The 20,385-nt window shown below is 45.5% G+C and overlaps 1 protein-coding gene across 13 annotated transcripts in view; it reads left to right on the top strand.

The window, feature by feature from the left end:
* The window catches only part of ZFAND6 (zinc finger AN1-type containing 6), a 67,904-nt gene extending 47,754 nt beyond the window's left edge, over positions 1-20,150 (top strand). For 5 of the 13 annotated variants that reach the window (XM_035130718.3, XM_088656512.1, XM_088656513.1 and 2 more), the window contains exons 3-7: positions 2,109-2,220; positions 3,062-3,168; positions 8,548-8,769; positions 17,229-17,342; positions 18,896-20,150. In XM_035130718.3, coding sequence (XP_034986609.1) covers positions 2,109-2,220; positions 3,062-3,168; positions 8,548-8,769; positions 17,229-17,342; positions 18,896-19,044 — 704 coding nt within the window. In that variant the 3' untranslated portion in view covers positions 19,045-20,150. The remainder of the gene's footprint in view (positions 1-2,108; positions 2,221-3,061; positions 3,169-8,547; positions 8,770-17,228; positions 17,343-18,895) is intronic. The other 8 variants (XM_035130723.3, XM_088656518.1, XM_088656519.1 and 5 more) reach the window with 2 other exon arrangements.
* The last annotated feature ends 235 nt before the right edge of the window (positions 20,151-20,385 follow it).

Here is a 20,385-nt window from a genome sequence, read left to right as displayed (position 1 = left end):
TCCCCAACAGTATTAAAAGCACAATAAAACATTAAACATTAAAAACTTCCCTAAACAGGGCTGCCTTCAGATGTCTTATAAATGTCAGATAGTTGTTTATTTCCTTGACATCTGATGGGAGGGCGTTCCACAGAGCAGGTGCCACTACTGAGAAGGCCCTCTGCCTGGCTCCCTGTAACTTCACTTCTTGCAGGGAGGGAACCACCAGAAGGCCTTCGGCGCTGGACCTCAGTGTCCGGGCAGAACGATGGGGGTGGGGAGACTGTCTGTGGACAAACGCCATCTCCCTTGGCCTGAAAGCAAGATGAGCGCTCCAACCCCATAGTCGCCTTTGACTGGACTTAATCGTCCAGGGGTCCTTTACCAAGGGGTCAGATAATTGACAGGCCCAAAAGATTCTGCACTCCTGTGACCTGTCCAACACAACTGGGTTTTTTTGCTTGGCCTGTGTATGTTGAATGGGCCATGCTAAGCAGACTGCCTTCCTTTGTCTTACATCAGGCAGTTGCTAATTGTAGAACGGGAGAGAGAAGGAAAAGGAGAAGAACTGTGACTAATTGTGTGTGGCAAGTAGTATCACCAAACAGATTATGATTCAGCTTCAAACGGAACATTAGGCCTACGCAGTTTTAACAGGTTTTTTTTTGGGGGGGGTCAGTATAGTCTAAGGGTCATTCTTTCAGCTCGTATTTTACTTGTGGTAAAGTACTGCAAGCTTAGTCTGCCCGACACTGCCCTAAATAGCTGTAGAGCAGGAGTGGGGAGAAGTGTTCAGCCTGAGGGCCGCTTTCCCTTCTGTGCAGTCTTCCAGGGGCCACATGTCAGCAGTGGGCAGAGTCAGAGGCAAAATCTTAGCTTTGTACAGTAGGCTCATAGGAACCAACTCCTAGGGGCCGAGGTTTCTTCAGCCCCCACCCCCCCACCCCCGTTGATGGTCTTTGCCATTCAACTGGTGTGTATGCACTGCATCTTGGCAATCGATTATATGGGGCTTACCTGGCCCCCCCCCAATATTTTATTCAAGTTGGCACCCCTAAGTAGCTAGTTTCTGCACCAGTCTCTCACTCTGTCTTCCATCCAGGCCAACTGCATTATTAGAGTATTAAGTACACATTCCAGACTGGCAGGAAGGTTGCAAGGTGGGGCTGGTGAGAGAGGTCTTGAGGGCCAGGTACAGAGGTCTAAGGGGCCGCATTTGGCCTCTGGTTCCAAGGTTCCCCATCCCTGCCAGTTCGAGGGACTGGTTTGTTTGTGAGCCAAAACGCCAAAACCGGCCAATGTAGAAAGGGATAGCTAAGTTGAGGAGAGAGGAAAAAACAAGTGATCTGGAAACAGCTGCTGCCAAATTAAAACGGCAACACGCGACTTGCAGAACCTCCCACTACACTGTTGACCTTCCTGCCAAATAGCATGTTGCACATCATTTAAGATAGTGCAACTTTTCCAGGAAGCAACCATGAATACTTTCTTAACTTAGGCCACATCCACACCACCTGTTTAAAGCACTATGATTTGTTAGTGCAAAGCCATGTCAGAATTACTTAAAACAGCAACCCTAAAAGTATGGCTTTATCTGCACTATTCACTTAAAGCAGTATCGTAAAGCCAATCCTCCATGAATTTGTCTGATCCTCTTTTAAAGGCATCCAAGTCGTTGGCCATCGCTGCAGTAAATTCCATTGTTTAGCTATGTCAGTGGTGTGAATTGATTATCGTCCCCCAAAGAGGTGTTCTTTGTGTTTTTAAAAAATATCAAATTTTATCTTATTTGAATTTTAAAAACAAACAAACCTGCACATTAAATTCAGAAGCACAATTGCCATCTCTTGTAGTTGGGCATATATAACTGAATTGTATTCCAACCCCTGCAATGCAGGAATATGCAGCTGTCGCACAGGGGTATCGAACCTGCAGCATTGGCATTATCAGCACCATGCTCTAAGCAACTGAGGTGTGGTTAATAACTTAGGTGTAGATACCACGCTGTCCTGAAATCACCACAGCCCAAAGTCTCCCCCAACCCTAAGATTGCAGCATCAAGCCTATGGTGACCAGTTGTCTTCTAGCATGGCCAATTGCTGTCTTAACACGAGTGCCTCTTCTTTCAGCAACTTCTGTTAGTAGCCTAACTGAGTCTTTACCAGTTCAATGCACTGAAGGCAGCATCCAGGAAACTTCATCAACACTAGATTCTACACCTGTACCACCTATGCAGCCAAGGTAAACGTTGCCACCCTGTCTTTGTGTGTGTCAAAGGTCTATGTGGAATTGTTACCATAATGTTATTTGGGGCATTTTCTATTTTGGGGACAGAATGGTAACTGCGTGATTGAGAGCATTCTCCCTTTTTATGGATTGGGAGTGCTGCATTATAGCTGTCTGTGATAAGTTTTGTTAATGTATCACAGCAGAGCAGGAGCCTGTCTTTCTACACTGTTCCCTATAATAGCAAAATTCAGGTGCTGATGGTGACTTAGACAGAACAGGAAAAGGTGAGGGAGGCATTGCCATGCTCAGGTGTGCTTTGAGGTCTGCAAAAGTGCCCAGATTTGCGGGGGGTGCTCCCCGAAGATGGCCCCATACAGATGTCGACTGGGAAAGATCTCAACTTGAAACTTGTTGGTATGGCACAGCAAAATCTGCACCTCAAAGTATGACCTAAACGCCTGTAAGATACGCATTTGCACTTTGAATTGGAAGCACGCCCGTGAATCTGCTTTGGTGCTGGCAACTCTGGCCCCAGTGCCTGGCCCCAGTTTCTGAACAGTCTTTCAAAGACAGGTATATTATTCTCAGAGCTCTGTGCTAAATATACAAGATAAACACAGTGGAGGCTGGTCCGTGAGGTAGGCTCAGCAGAGAGAGGGAGAGAGGACCTGACTCCAGGTCACTGGTCTCATCATGGCCCGGTAGCGACTTGAACCCTGGTGTATATAATATCAAGTTGCCTTTATAAGCAGTTGAAACAGTTGTCTTCTATAAGCAGATATTTCATGTGCTAGTTATGGCAAAGAATGTACCACTTTCTAAAGAAATTCTCTCCCTGCCACCCCGCTTCTAGCCCTGTGTCAAGCCCATCATCACTCTTAGCAGAATCTGTAGCAACATGTGAAGTGGAAAGTACAGACATAGTGGACAAGGCAGGACCTGAAAGAGAAGATGTCCAAGGTTAGTATATCAACTAGTTGGATGCCTTCACTGTCTTTGTTTATGTTTTTTGGAATGCCTTGAAACACAAAGAGAAAACATACATTGTTGTCCTACTTGATCTTCTGCTGGTTATCAAGAACTCCACAATGCTGGTTGACAAAAACTTCAGAGGCCAGAACTAAAAAGAACAGACCTTGATTGCAGGCATGCACAGATTTGTTTTATGGCATTTCCCAGTGAGCTTGCTGACAATTGCATCTCCTTAAGAGTGGAGATAATCTTTAAGCACTTAATAATTTTGTCACAGAAGGTATAAAGCAACATGAATGTGCCAGGATTTCCCCACCCCACCCCACCCCCCCAAATTACTACTGTTAAAGCATTTTGGAAAGAGGTAAATAAAATAGTTGAGTGAGCAGCTCTGCATGACCAGAAATTTAATCTTACTGGTTTTGGACTCCAGTAAATCCCAACTTTTGTCTACCAGCCCCTTTTGATTCCAAAGCTTGAGTGTGTTTGTTTATCTTGCTATATTCAGTCATATAATGAATATCCAGATTAATGTCATGGACATGAATGTTTCAGCCATCCAGTTTATTTCAAGAGAATCCAAACTTTGCTTACCTCACTTAATTTGAATCCACCCTGTGGCTTTGCAAAAAAAAAATCACCTATACATCTAAAGCTGAATTTCACTGCAACAAGCCTAACAGACTTTAAAGTTACTTGTGTGGCAAGTAATGCAATTATGCAAAAGTACCTGTGTTCGTCTTTTGCTGAAAGAGAGTCCTGGGACTTCTTATAACATGAGCTTATGCAGAAAAAAAAAGAATTTTTTTTTTGCCACAATAGATTTTTTTTTTAAAAAAAAATCAGCATGGTAACACAGAACTCCTTTACATGTGTGGGGGGTTTTTTAAATTGACATTCAGGGAGATTCCCTTTTAAACTGGCTATATGTATTGTTTGTGGAACTGAGCTTTCCTTGACGGATGTTGAGGCATCCTTGTGCCCTTTAGGCACAGATAAAAGTGGAGAGTCTGGCCCTCCAAAACCTGCCTTTAAGCATTCCAGATGTGCTTCTAAAAACAGATCATGCTCAATTTCATCTTTTGGGTTTTTTTTGGATTTTTCCCCTACAGTGACTCTAAACCATGTCATTAATACAGTTAACAATGTGATCCTTCCTACTCAGAAGTGAGTCTCACTGTGTTCAGGGAGACTTACCCCCACGTGAAGCGTGCCTAAGATTATTTGAGTATTCCTAAAATTCAGAAACACAAGCTCACACACATTCTGGAAAGATGCAGTGAAATGACATAAGCACAGCATTACTCAGCTCATACACCCATCTCTGTGTACTCATTTCTGCCATGGGGGAGCTGTTGCAGATGGCTTGCAAGTTAAGCTGGATCTCGGTCACACACTTGACAGTTAGGGCCTTGAGATAACAAAAGGGGTATTAGAAGAGTGCCGTGTGTACTAGAGTAAGCGAAAGCTTTATCTGTATTTTCCTTTGGTCCACTCCCAGTATAACATAGCAGGGTTTCTTCCTTTCTTAAGAGAAGCCCTTGTTGGCTTCCCCCCTGATCACATCTTCTGCCTTTGGTGGGGTTTTTTGGTTTGTTTCGTTGTCGTTCTTTTAGCTAAGCAATACCTGCCTTTTAGTTTTGTGGTCTGGGCTCTGATTTGCTGCATATTCAAAACAGAGCACTGGTGTGGGGTTTTAAAAGAAAACATTACACTATAAGGTCAGAGGAAGGGGCCTTCTGCCAGGTGTAATAATTTGTCCCCAAGAGCCTGCCATTGTCTGTTCCGACTGGCAGTGACTCCAGGATCCCAGGCAGGGATTTTCTCATCACCTGCTCATTTTTGACTGGATTGAACTTGGGAACTTCTTGATGCAAAGCATGTACTACACTACTGAGCAGTGGTCTCTTGCCTGTATGGAAATGTGGCTACTCACTGGCTTGAGCCACTTCTAGGTGGGGAGGGGAAAGAGCCTTACCTGCAGCTGAGCTTTCTTCCTTGCTAAAACCAGCTGTGTTTGTCTCTGTGAATGTGGCATAACCCCCTTTTCTGTTTGGAGCCATCTAATTCTTAGGGTGTTGTATTGTGTGATACCACGTCTGTAAAAGAGATGTGAACCAGGTCTCCTAGCCATAGAATGGACAGTGCACTGTGAGCATGACCACTGGCCGAGGGTGATGGAAGTTGTAGTCTGACTACATCTGGAAAGCACCACATTGAGCGATGCTGCTCCAGACCTTCTCGTGTGTGCTTCCCAGTTTCTTGTGGAGTGAAGGTGGGATATAAACCCTGATGCGAAATATAAATGAAGGGGGCACAAAGCCTAAACAGAATGGAACGAAGTTGCCAAAAAGCAGTGCCATATATATATATATATTCTTTGTTTATATCAGGGGACAGCAAAGTATATCTTGCCTGGGCCAGATCGGTCCCATGGAGATCACTCCTTGGGCCGGATCGCACACGCGTGCCTGTGATTTTCAGCATCTGCGCGTGCACAGACGTGATTTCCGGCGCTGCGGAAGCAAGTCCCTGTGCCGGTTTAGCGCAGTGCGCAAGCAGGCACCTCGGTTCGGGCCAAGGTCAAACAACAGTTGGGCTAGTCAAATGACCTCCGCAGGCCACTTCCGGTCCATTGGCCTTAGGTTGCTAACCCCTGGTTATATGTTAATCCAAGTCAAGTCTCTGTTGGTGAACAGAGAAACCATAAAATGGTCTGTATCTCAAGATAAATAGATGATTTGAAGATGTAATGCGATTCCAAGGCATCTGCTGAACCCTTTAGTTGGTGGAAAGGTCACCTGTATGGAATTTTGTTATGCCAGAAGTTCTCTTCACAATCCACAAAAGGACACTACAGGGTATGAATCGATGCTTTCCCATTAGAATATATTCCCCCAGTGGCTGGTTTCTCCTATTATATTTTAAAGATACAACTCGTGCGTAGCATCAAGAACTGAAAGTGTTGATAATGCATTTTACTTGGGGAGCAAATGCTCATATGAGTTGGAGTCATATATTTGAGCAACTCTTTTCTGAAGTAGAAAAGAGAGGTCTAATATATATATATATATATTGCCTGTACTGCTTGGATATATCTATGGATCTAAAGCTACATAGTTTGGTGCAATGAAATGTGGATTGTGTGAGTCTGTGTAAAATTCAATATGCGGGAAATACCTTGGACTGCGGTTCCATCCACACTTACTGCTATGAGCTTTCTGCGGTTGCAGTTTGGGATAGCACAAGGCTCCTCCTCCTCCTAACCATAGCTCAGTGTTAGAGCACATGTTTTGCTTGCAGAAGGTCCTAATTTCAATCCCTGGCATCTCCAGTAAAAACAGGGGATCAAGGGAGAAAGATCTCTTTCTCTGCCTGAGACCCTGAATAACCCTTAACCTGGCTAAAAAGTTTTACTAAGCCAAACCACAGTTTAGCATGAATGTGTGGACTTGGAGGTTGTGACTGCATTGCTCTTTCCCCGTTGTTCTGTTCTGATGTGCCTTGCTAAACTGTGGCTTGGTGACTCAGCTGAGCCTTTGCTGATAGTTCAGTTCTCTCCAGAGTAACAAGCCATCGCCAGGGTTTGTCCTATGGCTTACGGCTCATGGAGAATTCCAGGAGAATTAAACCATGAACCTGGTGGGGACAGAATGCTAAGCCAAATCATGACTTAGTGCAGCAGCAGAACCACCGGGGAAGGAACAAAGAAACCTTAGTCTCCCCTTCGAGAACCTCCACATTTCTGCTAAACAATGGTTAGCCACATGCCACTGGCAATTGAAGTAGATAATACTAGCCTAGGTTGACTATGGTTGGACCTGGTAAAAGGCAGCTTCCTTCACACAGTTGGACCTTCTAGTCCAGGCATCCCCAAACTTCGGCCCTCCAGATGTTTTGGACTACAATTCCAATCTTCCCCGTCCACTGGTCCTGTTAGCTAGGGATCATGGGAGTTGTAGGCCAAAACATCTGGAGGGCCACAGTTTGGGTATGCCTGCTGTAGCCCAGTGCTGAATGACTGGTGAGTAGTCACTCTCCAAGGTCTCAGACTGCCTTCCTATCTGGAATTCCTTTAGCTGGAGTTGGCAAGGATCAGAACTTGGGCTTATCAACTTCCCTCCCACCCAAAATCCCTGAAGGTGGGCCCTTAGGAATCCTCACCCTTGATATGCGTGAATTGATATCCCTGGCTATGGCCCCAGTGTGGATTTTCTGAAAGGGAAATTTATTGTCTTCCCCACACCCCACTTGGCACAAGGCAATTTCTCACATGCAGCCCACCATCGAGCTGCACATATTGGGCATTTTGCTTTGGATAGTACACTGGGAAGCCATTGCAGTCATACCTTAGTTGGTGAACGCCTTGCGATTCGAACGTTTTGGCTCCCGAATACCGCAAACCCGGAAGTGAGTGTTCTGGTTTGCAAACATTCTTTGGAACCCGAATGTCCGACGGGGCTTCCACAGCTTCCGATTGGCAGCAGGAGCTTCCTGCAGCCAATTGGAAGCCGCGTTTCTGAACATTTTGGAAGTTGAACAGACTTCCAGAACAGATTACGTTTGACTTCCGAGGTACCACTGTACTAACTTTCCAGTGTGTGCCCATGCATTTATTCAGCACTTATATGGACAGGTAAAATAGGAAAATCTGAAAGCCACATGTAGATTTAGCCATGTAGAATAACTTTCTGTGTAGTGGGGGCGAAGAGAAATAATTTTTGTGTCATTTAAAATATTTGTATGCCGCAATTTATCAAGGGGGTTTAATGCATGAAGCAGAGTAGGCAGGACTTTTTGCATACCTCCAGACCACAAGAGCTATCTGCCTGAGGGCACCCATGTTGCTTCATGACATTCATGCGTATTGCATTTCTGATATTCTCCCCAATTTCCAGTGCTCATTCAGTTGCAATTACCTCTTTGCTAGAAGAATTGTCCTTCTGAATCCCTGCACAAAGGAATTGATCCTATTGTAGCTAAGAAAGGGGGCAGGGGGGACCACTTGATCAAACTACAGGGTGGGAAAACTTCATTCATATATTTATGTATAACTTTCTTCCATCTACACTTCCAACACTTTTCGTGTCCTTTGTTCCCAGTAGTAACCAAGCAGATCAAAATCTTATCCCTTGCTAAGCAGTCCTCGCTTCCTTGTACCTTGATGGCTTTGCATGCAGAGTCGATCAGCCCTGCGCTGCTGTAGCCCTCGGGTGCAAGGAACTGTAGGAGTGGGTGGGTCCGTTTTGAACAATAAACGAATGAAAACCACTTTCAAACTGACTACGCAGCATGTTTGTGTGCGTGTGTGTGTTTTCTAAAGAATAAAAATACATACCTAAAATACATGTCCCGTTGAATAAATAGAACCAACATCAGTGGACCTTGCCGAAACAATTTCAATAGACAGTACCGGAGAGGAATTGTCGATGGATAACTCAGATTTACCTGACACTACCAGGGGCTCAGAAACAGAGTGTGATTATGATGCAAGCATAGAAACTAATATAGATGATCCCGATTTCCCGGATGAGAACTCGAGAGTGAAAACGAAGAGGCGCGATACAGATTTAACACTAAACACAGTAGGTAAGTGAGTTTCCTTGTTAACGTAGGTTATAGCAGTGATTCCCAAACTGGGCTGGGTCAGGAAGCAAGTTGTGTGCCACGAGAGGGGCTGGAAAATGAACCTTGGTTAAAACGAGTGCCCAAAACAGGTGCATTCGCTCTTTAGGGATGCCCTCTTCCCCAGCAATGACTTCCACCAGGGGTGGGGAACCTCACCTTTGCCCAGGTTGCACCCCTTGCCCCGTGCCTTCCTTGAGTTCTTTTGCCTGGCTGATATGTGTTCTGGAACTGTGATGGTGTCTCTGCTTGTCTAGATGGAGAAGAGGTGGTATCAGGGGAACCCCTGGCCTTTTGCATGGCTGGGATTCGCACTGCTGCACTAAGATCACATCCATTGCTCTGAGCACTTTTGCCTCTGGCCTCACCCACTGTCAGCATGCGACTCCCAGTAGGTTCCTCACCCCTGATCTACACCCACACACTGTTTCTGCCACTCTTATTGGCAAAGATTTCATCCGTCACGAGAAAGAGGCCCACACTGTTCATCCAAAACAGGTGTGGGATGAACCCCTAGCCCTCCAGATGTTACCGAACTACAACTCCCATCAGCCCCAGGCAGGGATGATGGGAGGTGTAGTTCAGCATCATCTTAGACCACACCTGGTCTAAAAGCCGCATGAGAAAAGGAAGCAGCAAAAGAATGAGACGTCTCTCCATTCTACACTCAAAAATGGGCTGAGGGAACTGTGCCCCAGATACTAAAAGTTTTGGAAACTCTGGATTAGGTAAAATGGAGCATAGAGAGAAATAAGCATCTACGGTAGTTCTGATAGTATGTAGATGGACCCGATCTAATACTCTTTTTAAACCTGTTCATTTCAAAGGTGGAGATCTGACCCTGTGTGTAATTCTCCTGTTGGAATGCATGGGAATTCAAAAGTGCTAAGCTGTCTAGATTGTGCCCAGTCTTAGCACTTGGCAGTGAGTCAGACCTCAAACACTTCTTATCCCATCCTTCCCCCCCAATCTTGGACTAGACATTGTCCTCTATTTGCTAATGTCTTTTAACGTGATTCTGCTACTAACTTTGTTATATGCATGGCATAGTTGTTAATTTAAAAAGCTGTTCGTTTTAAGCTACCTTTGAGAAAGAGTAAGCTTACCGTAGCAGTTTTCCACCTTTTTCTGCATGTTTCTGCGTTCAAATGTCTGTATATCTTTATTCTGTGTCCTAATCCTGCTCTAATAACCTCTTTCTCTTTCTCTCCTTTAAATTCATACTTCCATTTGCAGCTCCAGCTCTTTCAACTTCATGCTGTTCTGTAAAGAACAAGGGTGTAGCAGGAAAAACAAAAGCTTTAACCATTAAGTGCACCCTTCCTGGTGTCCAGGCTTTTCATTTGCCTCTGATGTGCTTGCTGGTAGCTGTGTGTGTGTGTGTGCAAGTGTGCAAGTGCAATTCCTCCCTCCCCTCTTGCTATCAGCACATTCAAGCACCAGCCTCTCCTTTCCTTGTAAAAGGTCATTTTCTGTTCATATAAGGAGCAATGAGATCAGTGGCCAGCTCTCAAAGAAATGTGCACCCAGTGGCTTGTATTAGATATTTTTGACTTTCCTTCTGTGGCTAAGGACAACCCCACACACCCAGTACCATATCTCAGAATGCTTCAAACCTCCCCCCCCCCTTGTTCCAGATGTAGTCTGCCATGCAGCAGAGGAGTGTAAGCTGCTGCTGTACGCCAGGTCAGGCAGCTTCTCCATGTAACCTAAGTTTTACTGCTCCCAGCATATTACCTCCTCCCTTTAAACTGAAGATTTAACTGAAGGTACAGTGGAACCTTGTTTGTCGAACATAATCTGTTCTGGAAGACTATTCGACTTCCGAAAACATTTGACAACCCAAGCGCAATTGCTGGTTGGCAAAATCCATTGAAAAAATGGAGTAGGGAAATGGAGAAATGCGCCGCGGAAGCCATTTTACTTTTGAGGCGTGATCGAAAATGGAACCGTTCACTTCCGGGTTGTCGGCATTCAGGTTCCAAATTGTTTGGCTTCCGAAGCGTTTGACAACCGAGGTTCCACTGTGCAAAGATTTGAGCTTTGGGATCTTCTACATGCAGAGCATATGCTCTTCCACTGAGCACTGCTTCCTCCTCGTTTGGGAAGAAAGAACATCTAAATTCTCTTTTCAGCTGCGCAGAACTCATTGCACGGTTCCTTGGATCCTGGCCAGTGCGTAAAATGTTCTACAATTGTCCAGGATATTCCTGACTTCATCTGTCACCACCTCCAAGATCAACTTGATTCAAGTATATAGTCTGTAGACAGTGAGAGTCTGGCATAAGGCATTGGTGGGTAGCTTGTGCCCCTCTAGATGTTGAAGCATGGTCAGTAGCCAGGAGTGAGAGGAATTGTGGTCCAGCAGCACCCAGAGAGAACCTCTGCGCTCTCTTTAGAACTGAGGAGCTGGTGCAGTTTCAGTAACTAAGACCATCAGGAGGAAACCACAGTGGTGGGAATTGTAAGACGAAAACATCTCTAGAGGGCACCTGTTTGGCAATGGCTGCTGTCAATAATCTCTCCTTTGCTGTTTGAGCAATGCGCCCCAAACTTCTAGTACTTAGAGCACGTTTAAATTGGTCTTCCCCTCCGCCAGTATGATATTGCTCCTTGTTCATTCAACAGGTTACCTTAATGTTCGATGCTTTCACTCTACTGTTGCGTCCTGGCACAGAGTTTGGTCTTTGAACTTTTGGGGTGTTCTGGAAACTGAGTCCTGCCCAAATTGCTACTTTATTCCTTGTTCCTCCTAGTGGGCTCTGATATAATAAAACTCCTCAATCAAAGCCTTGTAACCAGTTGCCATATTTCGTCTAACTTTGCAGTTAGGTTTTCAACACTTCCCCCTCCCCTTTCTGTATTTGTCTGTCTGTCCTGGAGCTGACTTTTATGTACATTTGTCTTCACTGCCAGGGACAATCAGTTTGTTTCATGATGTCCAAAGGTCAGAGAAGGGAATTCTAAAAAAAGTTCTTTATTAACTCAGCTGCCTAGCAGTTTCCTGCCTCTTCGGAGAGCTGTGTTGAATTTTTGAATGGCTTCCCATTACAACAACAAAATCTCAAAGTGGTCTACAACAAGAATAAAATACAGTAATCAAATAAAATGTATTAAAAACATAGCGTAAAAACATCCAGCCGCTGGTACTGCACAAATGAAACTAATACTCAGGGATGTTAGTTGCCCATCCACAGTGATGACCTGCAAGCCACACTCTTCCCCCACTAGGGTGAGGTGTTTCTTATCTCCTTTAAAAAACAAGCTAATTCATTTTAGATTTGCATCTAAATTAGCACATGCAAATATGCGCCTTTTTGTTGTTGTTTCAGCAGTGAACGTTCTCTTATTTTGGGGGTGTTGCACAAGTGCCCCCTCTAGCTGTTGCTGGATACGTCAGCATCTTTTAAGTTCAGAGGAACACAGGGACAAGGCAGTCTTTTGGGGAGTGCGGAGTAATAGGGCATAAAAAGTCACAGTACTGCTTGGAGCCGGGTCACTCTCCCCCTAACGATCTCTCCTCAAAACCCACCTCTTCCATGAAGGTGTTGACTTTATCCCTTGGTCCCTCACCCTGGTCCAAAACTAAGCAGACATTTTAATTGTTGCTGATACACACACACACACACACACACACACACCACACACTTCCATTACGTCTCCATTTGTTTTCTCGCCCCACAATTGATGGTATGTTCCTGGAGCTTTGGTCCAAAGGTACCCACCTTTCTGAAGCCAAGCAAACCAGGGTCTGGCTCTTGGGGATCCCCAGTGATGCGGGATATAGCAATGCAATTAAATGTGTTTAAGGCTGTAAGCTCCTCAATGCAGGAGGCTGAGAGTTCTGTTTGATTTTTCTCCGTTATTTACTGTTTAAGTTTACCCCATATATTTCCCCTCGACCGCTTTGTTGCAGGGACCACATAATACTCGCTCCACACATTTGTAAGGAATCAATTTTTTAGCGTTGCCGCACCTATACTTCGGATCTCCCTGCCTTTTGAGATCAGGCAGGAGCCTTCACTGTACTTTTCGGCACCGGATAAAAACATTTTATGCAAGTGGTCAAGTGGGTATATATGGGGTATGCGAGTCAACTGGTCCCAAACTGTGAAGCGTTGTAACCTTAAACTTGTCCCAGTAGCGAATTGGCAACCAGCACAGGCCTCTGAGCAAAAGTGTTATATGCTGACAAAGTCTCGTTCCTGGCAGCAGTTACGCTGCAGCATTCTGCACTCCCTGCATCTTCCAGATCAACCTCAAGGAAAGCCCCACATAGAGCACATTGCAGTAGTCTAATCTCAAAGTAACCAATGCATGAACTACTGTTACGCATCAGATGTTGGGAGGGCAGGGTTATTATTGTAAAACCTTTAACTTAATCTCTGCCTTGTTTCAATCAATGGCTTGCAACATGAATTTATCTCGCTTGAATAGTGATGTGCTTAGGTAATTTTAGACTCTGGTTTCTGGCACCTCTCGGGCGGGTGCCATTGCGGGCCGGCAATCTCCCTGCCCGCTTCTTGCCTTTACATACTTCTGAGAAAGTATGAAAACGAACATTTCAAGTCAAAATGGATGGTGGCCAGTGTGTGCGAGTCTACACTTTTTTTTTTAGTTCTATGACTCCACCTAGCTCCTAGCCGCTCCTACCGTGTTTCTCCAAAAATAAGACACCGTCTTATATTTATTTTTCCTCAACCCCCCCCCCAAAAAAACCCCACTATGGCTTATTTTCAGGGAATGTCTTATTTTTTTCCTCCTCCTCCTGCCATGGTCGGCATTGCTATGCCTTATTTTCGGGGTATGGCTTATATTCCTTGAATGCCTAAAAATCCTGCTACAGCTTATTTTATGGCTACGTCTTATTTTCGGAGAAACAGGGTAGGTGCAATTGCTCAAGCTATGGGACAGAGCCAATTTGTATTTCCTTTTCTTCAATCCGTCTCCCATGTAGCGGCAGTGGGCCTTAAGCTTTTAAGCCAGGCCTCTACCGTTGCACACAAGCGTTTGCTCAAGGGCCCTTCTGAGCTGCCCTAGCCATCCGCCTGAATCTATGAGAACAGGGAGGCGGGGGCGCATTTATTTGACCTGCACCAGAACCAGGGGCAACCCCCAAACCAGCTAGGCAGGCGGCTTGCCATAGTTTTTAGCACCTCCTCGGGCACTGAATGCAGCTGTTGTTAAACCGGCATCCGTTTAGGGCTGCCCCAAGTCGCCTGGTGACTTGCTATAACATCTTCATGGTGAGTTCTGGCACCAATTATTTCGGGGGGGGGGAGCACTGGCTGTAAGTAAAATGTATTGCCTTCTTTGCTGGCTCTGGGAGCTGCAACTGCTTAACTTGTTCCAGACCAGGCAACTGAAGCCTTTTCAGAGACCCAAGACCCAAACATGCATTTGGGGACCCATTTCTCAGTCTTTCACCATACATATGCATGGTGGTAGTATGCCTATTGCAACCCGCCTTGGATCAGACCACAGCACACTAGTGAGTCCTCACCCACCAATTGGAAGACCTAGGCAATCTTCAAAGATTATTGAGGAGTTGTGTTAGGGTTCTGTGTCTCAAGCGACTTTTAAGGCTGTCTGCAAAGACATGTTTTCAGTCTTATATAACCCCCTATTTCAGCGGTCAATGCCCCGCTTCAGATGTCATTATTTCAGTCTTATTTCAGACTATGAGTGGTATTTAAGCCAATTCATGAAGACAACTAAAACTAAAGGCGCACACTTCCAGCCTTATTGAACTGAAGTTCACATTTCTCTCTGCCTGTTTTGAGGTGTGTGATGATTTCAGGATTATTATTATTATACTTTTATGGCATGGAGCAGATCTCCCAATGAGGTCGCATTCACAGGAGTCCCTCTCTTGCAGAGCAGAGTGATCAATTGGGGCGTAGACATAAATTACTGGCGTGGTTATTATTATTTATGTCAGCCAATATGTTTTACATATTGTGAGTTAGCTGGGGCTCGGTGGGGATTCTTTAGTTGTGATTCCTGTTGGGGTGCTCCCCTTCCTTGCCCTCTCCTTTGCAGTCCCCTGCACACCCCCAAATTCTGTTCCACGGGGCTTCCAACTTCCCCCCTTCTTCTCTGCAGTGTGCTCCCAAAACAAGACCCTTAACAGCTTGGGCCCCAGGGTACCTTATTCCTTAGATCCCTACCTGATCACATGTGTTTAGGGGAGTGTTGCTGCTATTGGTCCCTTGTGGCTTAGATGCACAGTTTGTGTTCACCAGGAGCCATGCAGTCAGTAATGTGGGGCTGACTCTGTGGACATCTTTCCTGGCTGAGGTCAAACAGATCCCCTCCCTGTTGAACTTTGGGTGCTTTGTGAAGACCTTTTTAGTTCAGCAGGCTTTTTAAAGTAAGCCCCCTCTCCCGATTTTATGGATAATTTAACTTTTATCTTTTGTATCTGTTTTGTACCTCATTGTACACAGCTTAGAAACTATAGTGCTTTTTAAAATTTGTTATTATCAATACATATCCTGTGTATCAAAGATTTCAAGCCAAGCCGCCCAGAGTGGCTGGGGGAACCCGGCCAGATGGGCGGGGTATAAATAATAAATTATTATTATTATTATTATTCAACGTAAAATGAATTGTGTTGCAAGAAACCCACAACCATACATAAGGCTGCGCATTTTCTGGAGCTCTGTTGCTCCACTGCATAAGAAACATACCTCATTTTGCCGTAAAAAATATTGTTCTGTTGCCTTCCCTACCCTAACCCTTGCTATATTCATTTATTTAACCATATTACAATTTCCTATCTTTGCACAATCCATTTTTCAACAATTGGCGTTCCTCTTTTCGTTTCCCTTTTTCTTAAAAAAAAATAATTGTCCAGCTTCTCCGCTATGGAAAACAATACCTGTATTGTTTCATCTTCTGTAGGAGAAATAAATGAAAAACATGATGTTAATGTACATTGGACTGAGGGTGAGCGAGGAGTTAAATGATGGAACTCCCTCCTACAGCATTCAATGATGGCCACCAATCTAGATGGCTTTAAAAGGGGATTGGACAAATTCATGGCAGAGGAGGGAGAGGCTGTGTTCTACTTCAGGCATGGGAAACCTTGGCGCTCCAGATGTTTTGGAACTACAACTCCCATGATCCCTGATCACTGGCCCTCTTAGCTAGGGATCATGGGAGTTGTAGTTCCAAAACATCTGGAGAGCCAAGGTTGCCTAGGCCTACTCTACTTCCATGGTCAGAGGCAGTAATGCTTCTGGATACCAGTTACTGGAAACTGCAGGAGGGAGAGGGTGCTGTTGTGCTCTCAGGTACTGCTTTGGGGCTTTCCATGGGCATCTGGTTGGTCTCTGTGAGAACAGGATGCTGGACTAGATGAGCCATTGGCCTGATCCACCAGGGATATCCTTATGTTATTGGGAGAAGATAAAGCTTACATAGTTTCACACACACACACACACACACACACACACACACTGGTGTTAATCACTATATGAATTGTTGAATTATTTTTTTTAAAGATCCACTCTGAAGCAGTGGCATAGCATGGGTTGCTGGTGCCCAGGGCAGGGAAAATGTTGCACCCCTCTGGTGGACTGGGCAGCTGGTGTGTGGGCTTCGGGGGAGGAAAGGGTGAGCCATCCCAACCTCATTGGGGCATTAGCTGCACGGAGGAGGCGCTGTCCCAGCCCTAAAGGCTCGGACCAGGTGCAGCTTGCTTCCCTGCAGCTCCGGAAGGTGGCAGGAGCTCAGCCATGCTGAGGGAGCCTGCTGTGGGTTGTCTGGTTGTGCCCCTCTCATAATTTTGCACCCGAGGACACCACCCCTCGGACCCCTGCCCACTACACCACTGCTCCAGAGGAGCCCCAAACCCTCTAGAGCAGAGTTTCTGAGGGCTGCACAGGAGAGGGAGAGGAAGGCTTGTTGGGTGAGCAGAAGTCTGCTGTGCTTGGGCAAAGGCAGTGTTTGCACATATCCCCTTATACTTCCGAAATGAAGCTGTGTATTGAGTCTCTCTGCTGGGTTTCCAGCACATGAAGTGCTCTGTGTGCATCCAGGGGAGCAAGCGGGGTGCAGGCTTCCTGTCGAGTAACCCCTTTGGCGTGGGAGATTTTCATGTGAGCAGCCATACAGCCATCATTTCCCTTTGCAAATAAATTTCCAACTGCCTCTGAATACGAAGCTAAATCTCAGTCCTCAGCTTGATTTCCGCCTCTTGTGACCGGCGGAGAGATTAAACAAGGTGGTGAGTGTACGATGGAGCCTTCTGGAGTATTTAAACGATGGAGGAATCTGGTTAAAGTTCTGGACGTGGCCAGATTTGGGTCTTCGTGGGAGGAGTTTAAACCCCAAGGGCTCAGGACCCGAAACTGCAACGTTCAGATTTTTGCCTTGTCTTTATCTCTCTTGCATCTTTTTGCTCTCTTTCCCCGCAGCTTCAGCATCAGATAGCGCAGAGCCATCCTCTGAAGAACAAGAGAAATCACTCGACAAACCAAAACAGAAAAAAACTCGCTGCTTCATGTGCCGGAAGAAGGTTGGGCTTACCGGTAAGTTACTTTTCATTTCAGTAACTGGAAATGCGAGCCGTAGATCAACAGTAAGAGCTGACTTCTGCCATTGAAATAGACACGTCTGGATCCTCTAACATTGAGCTCAAACCAGCCCCTGCCTTTTGCTCCCCCGAGGAGGTGGTGCAAAGCTTGGTGCTTTTGTGTGTGTCTTTTAAACTACAGTGGTACCTTGGTTTACGAACTTAATCCATACCGGAAGTCCATTCTTAAGACAAAGCGTTCTTAAACCGTGGCGTGCTTTCCTACAGCAGCAGGGGACTCAATTTAGAAATGGAACACACTGAACATGTTCTGCTTCCAAGACAAAGTTCACAAGCCAAAACACCTACTGTACTTCCGGGTTTGCAGCGTTCTTAATCCAAGTTGTTCATAAACTAAGCTGTTCTTAAACCAAGGTACCACTGTATCTTTATAGCAGCTGCTATTTGATGCGTCTTATTATTAATGCTAATTACGGTAGGTAAAGGTAAAGGTAAAGGGACCCCTGACCATTAGGTCCAGTCGTGACCGACTCTGGGGTTGCGCGCTCATCTCGCATTATTGGCCGAGGGAGCCGGCGTATAGCTTCCAGATCATGTGGCCAGCATGACAAAGCCGCTTCTGGCAAACCAGAGCAGCACATGGAAACGCCGTTTACCTTCCCGCTGTAGCGGTTCCTATTGATCTACTTGCATTTTGACGTGCTTTCGAACTGCTAGGTTGGCAGGAGCTGGGACCAAGCAACGGGAGCTCACCCCGTCACAGGGATTCGAACTGCTGACCTTCTGATCAGCAAGCCCTAGGCTCAGTGGTTTAACCACAGAGCCACCTGCTCTTAATTGTTAAATTGGGGTTTTTATAAGACTTGTGTTTTTTTAATGCAAGTTTTGTTAGACTTGTAAGTTGTACATAACTTGGCAATCCACCAAGCTGAAGGGCAAGTTGTGAAGGTTCTGAGCAAGTAATAATGAAATGGTGTATTTATTATTAACATTACTGGTGTCACGTTGTCGCGGTGCCCTTCAACTTGCGATGAGCTGACAAGCAGCCTTTCAACCAGTCTGATCTGAAATGTGGTGCAGCAAATTACTTTGGGGGTCCCTGCAGCACAATATACACCCAGAAGGCTTTGTTTGGCCAGAATCGAGTCTACACTTCCAGAACGGATGCTAAATACATTACTTCTTGCAAATGAGCCACCATAACTGCTAGAGGTCCATGAAAATTTTGTGCCCCAGTCTTTTTAGACCCGTCTACCTGTGTAATTTCTGAAACCCAACGGGTACGCGTTGCTTTGTACACGGGCGTGTGGCTGAAAGGACTCCCTTGGGAGGGGGCTGGCTCGCCTTCCTTGGAGATTTTTTAATTGGATGGGTGGCCATCTGCCATGGATGCTGCAGTTGAGATCCCTGTATTGCCAGATGTGAAATACATAGACATTGAATTCAGCTCTCCTACCCCACTAAGAGCTTTGAGCAAAGGAAGTGGACCCCCGCCCTCCTCCTGACCCCCAGGCCTCTTACAGCCTCCCTGTCTTCTCTCCTCCGCAGGATTCGAATGCAGATGCGGCCACGTTTACTGCGGCGTCCACCGCTACTCAGACGTCCACAGTTGCTCTTACAATTACAAAGCGGACGCAGCCGAGAAGATCAGAAAAGAGAATCCTGTAGTCGTCGGGGAAAAGATCCAGAAGATTTGAACTGCTACACTCTAGCTGGAATATTAAACAAAAACAAAAAAAAATAACAAAAAAATATGACCATCTGCAGATGAAATTGACTTGAGCTTCTTCCCCTCGCCCACCCCCTTCCCATTCTTCCTCCCCTCCTGCTTTAGTCATGCCGAATCATGCATGTCCTCCGAAAGCATAGGTCCCCCCCTCTCCCTTTTAGAACATGACTAAACTTTATTGCAATGCCCCACCACCACCACAACAGCTGAAGAGTTAAGCAACCTTTACACTTGTGAGATTCACTATAGGAGTCCCTGTGGGGCCCCTGAATAAATACGATGGCTATTCAAGTATTATCCTTTTGAAATAATTTTTAATTTTAGTCGAGTGCAGAGGGCTTTTTATAATACCGTCACAGAGATATATCGGAAGGCAGCAGCGCTTTTGTTTGTGTTTCTCTCTCTTCTGTTGTACTCAAACATGCATGCATTAACCTGGCCGTTTTTGTTTTTCGGGGATTTTCCCCTCTCTCTTTTTTTGTATATAGCTTTCCTTTCCTTTTCTCTGCAGCACGATTCCCCCCCCCCAAAAAAAATAACGCCTCGTACGGCACAACTAGCGATCAGTAACTGAATGTATTTTAATCATTGCGGCTGCTTGGGTTTTTGTTTTTGTTTTGTTTTCCGTTCTCCTCCCCCATTAACAAAGGTTTATACATACGTTAGCATAATAGCTTGTTTGCACCCCCCCACTACCTATTTATGTATGAATCATTTGTAATGAGTGAGTCTGATTGTGTGTGAGAGAGAGAGAAAGAAAGAGAAAGAGCGAATTCTGAGATTCTAAAGTTTGCGTGTGGGAGTTTTGTTTTTCCTTTTCAAAGAAAACTTCTAGGATATTTCTTCCCACCCCCTTCTCCCCTGTGTGTGTGTGTGTGTGTGTGTGTGTGTTCTGGGAGGGGGGAGGGCGGGGGGTTGTCTGCACTTCCTTGCCGACTGCAGGTTTTCTTGGGGTTTATGTTATTGGGTCCTTTATGTACACCAATATGAAGAATGATGAAGTTTTAACTGTATTGTATTTATGTTCATCCACGTCTTTAACTTTGATTAAAATAAAATTTTCAAAAATTGGGATTTGGAGGCGATGCTACGCGTTGCTTTGTACCCGGAAGGACTCCCTCGGAAGGGGGTGGACTCTCCTTCCCTGGAGATTTTTAAGCAGAAGTTGGACGGCCATCTGTCATGAATGCTGCAGATGAGATCCCTGCATTGCAGAGGGCTGGACTAGATGGTCTCTCAGGGGCCCTTCCCACTCTACAACTCTATGGATGGACTGTAGCTCAAGTGGTAGAGTATCAGATTTGCACCA

Source organism: Zootoca vivipara, chromosome 13 (assembly GCF_965207765.1).
Source record: "Zootoca vivipara chromosome 13, rZooViv2.hap1.1, whole genome shotgun sequence".
NCBI lineage: Eukaryota > Metazoa > Chordata > Lepidosauria > Squamata > Lacertidae > Zootoca > Zootoca vivipara.
The sequence above is the reverse complement of the archived record's forward strand: the minus strand, read 5'-3'. Positions and strand labels throughout refer to the sequence as shown.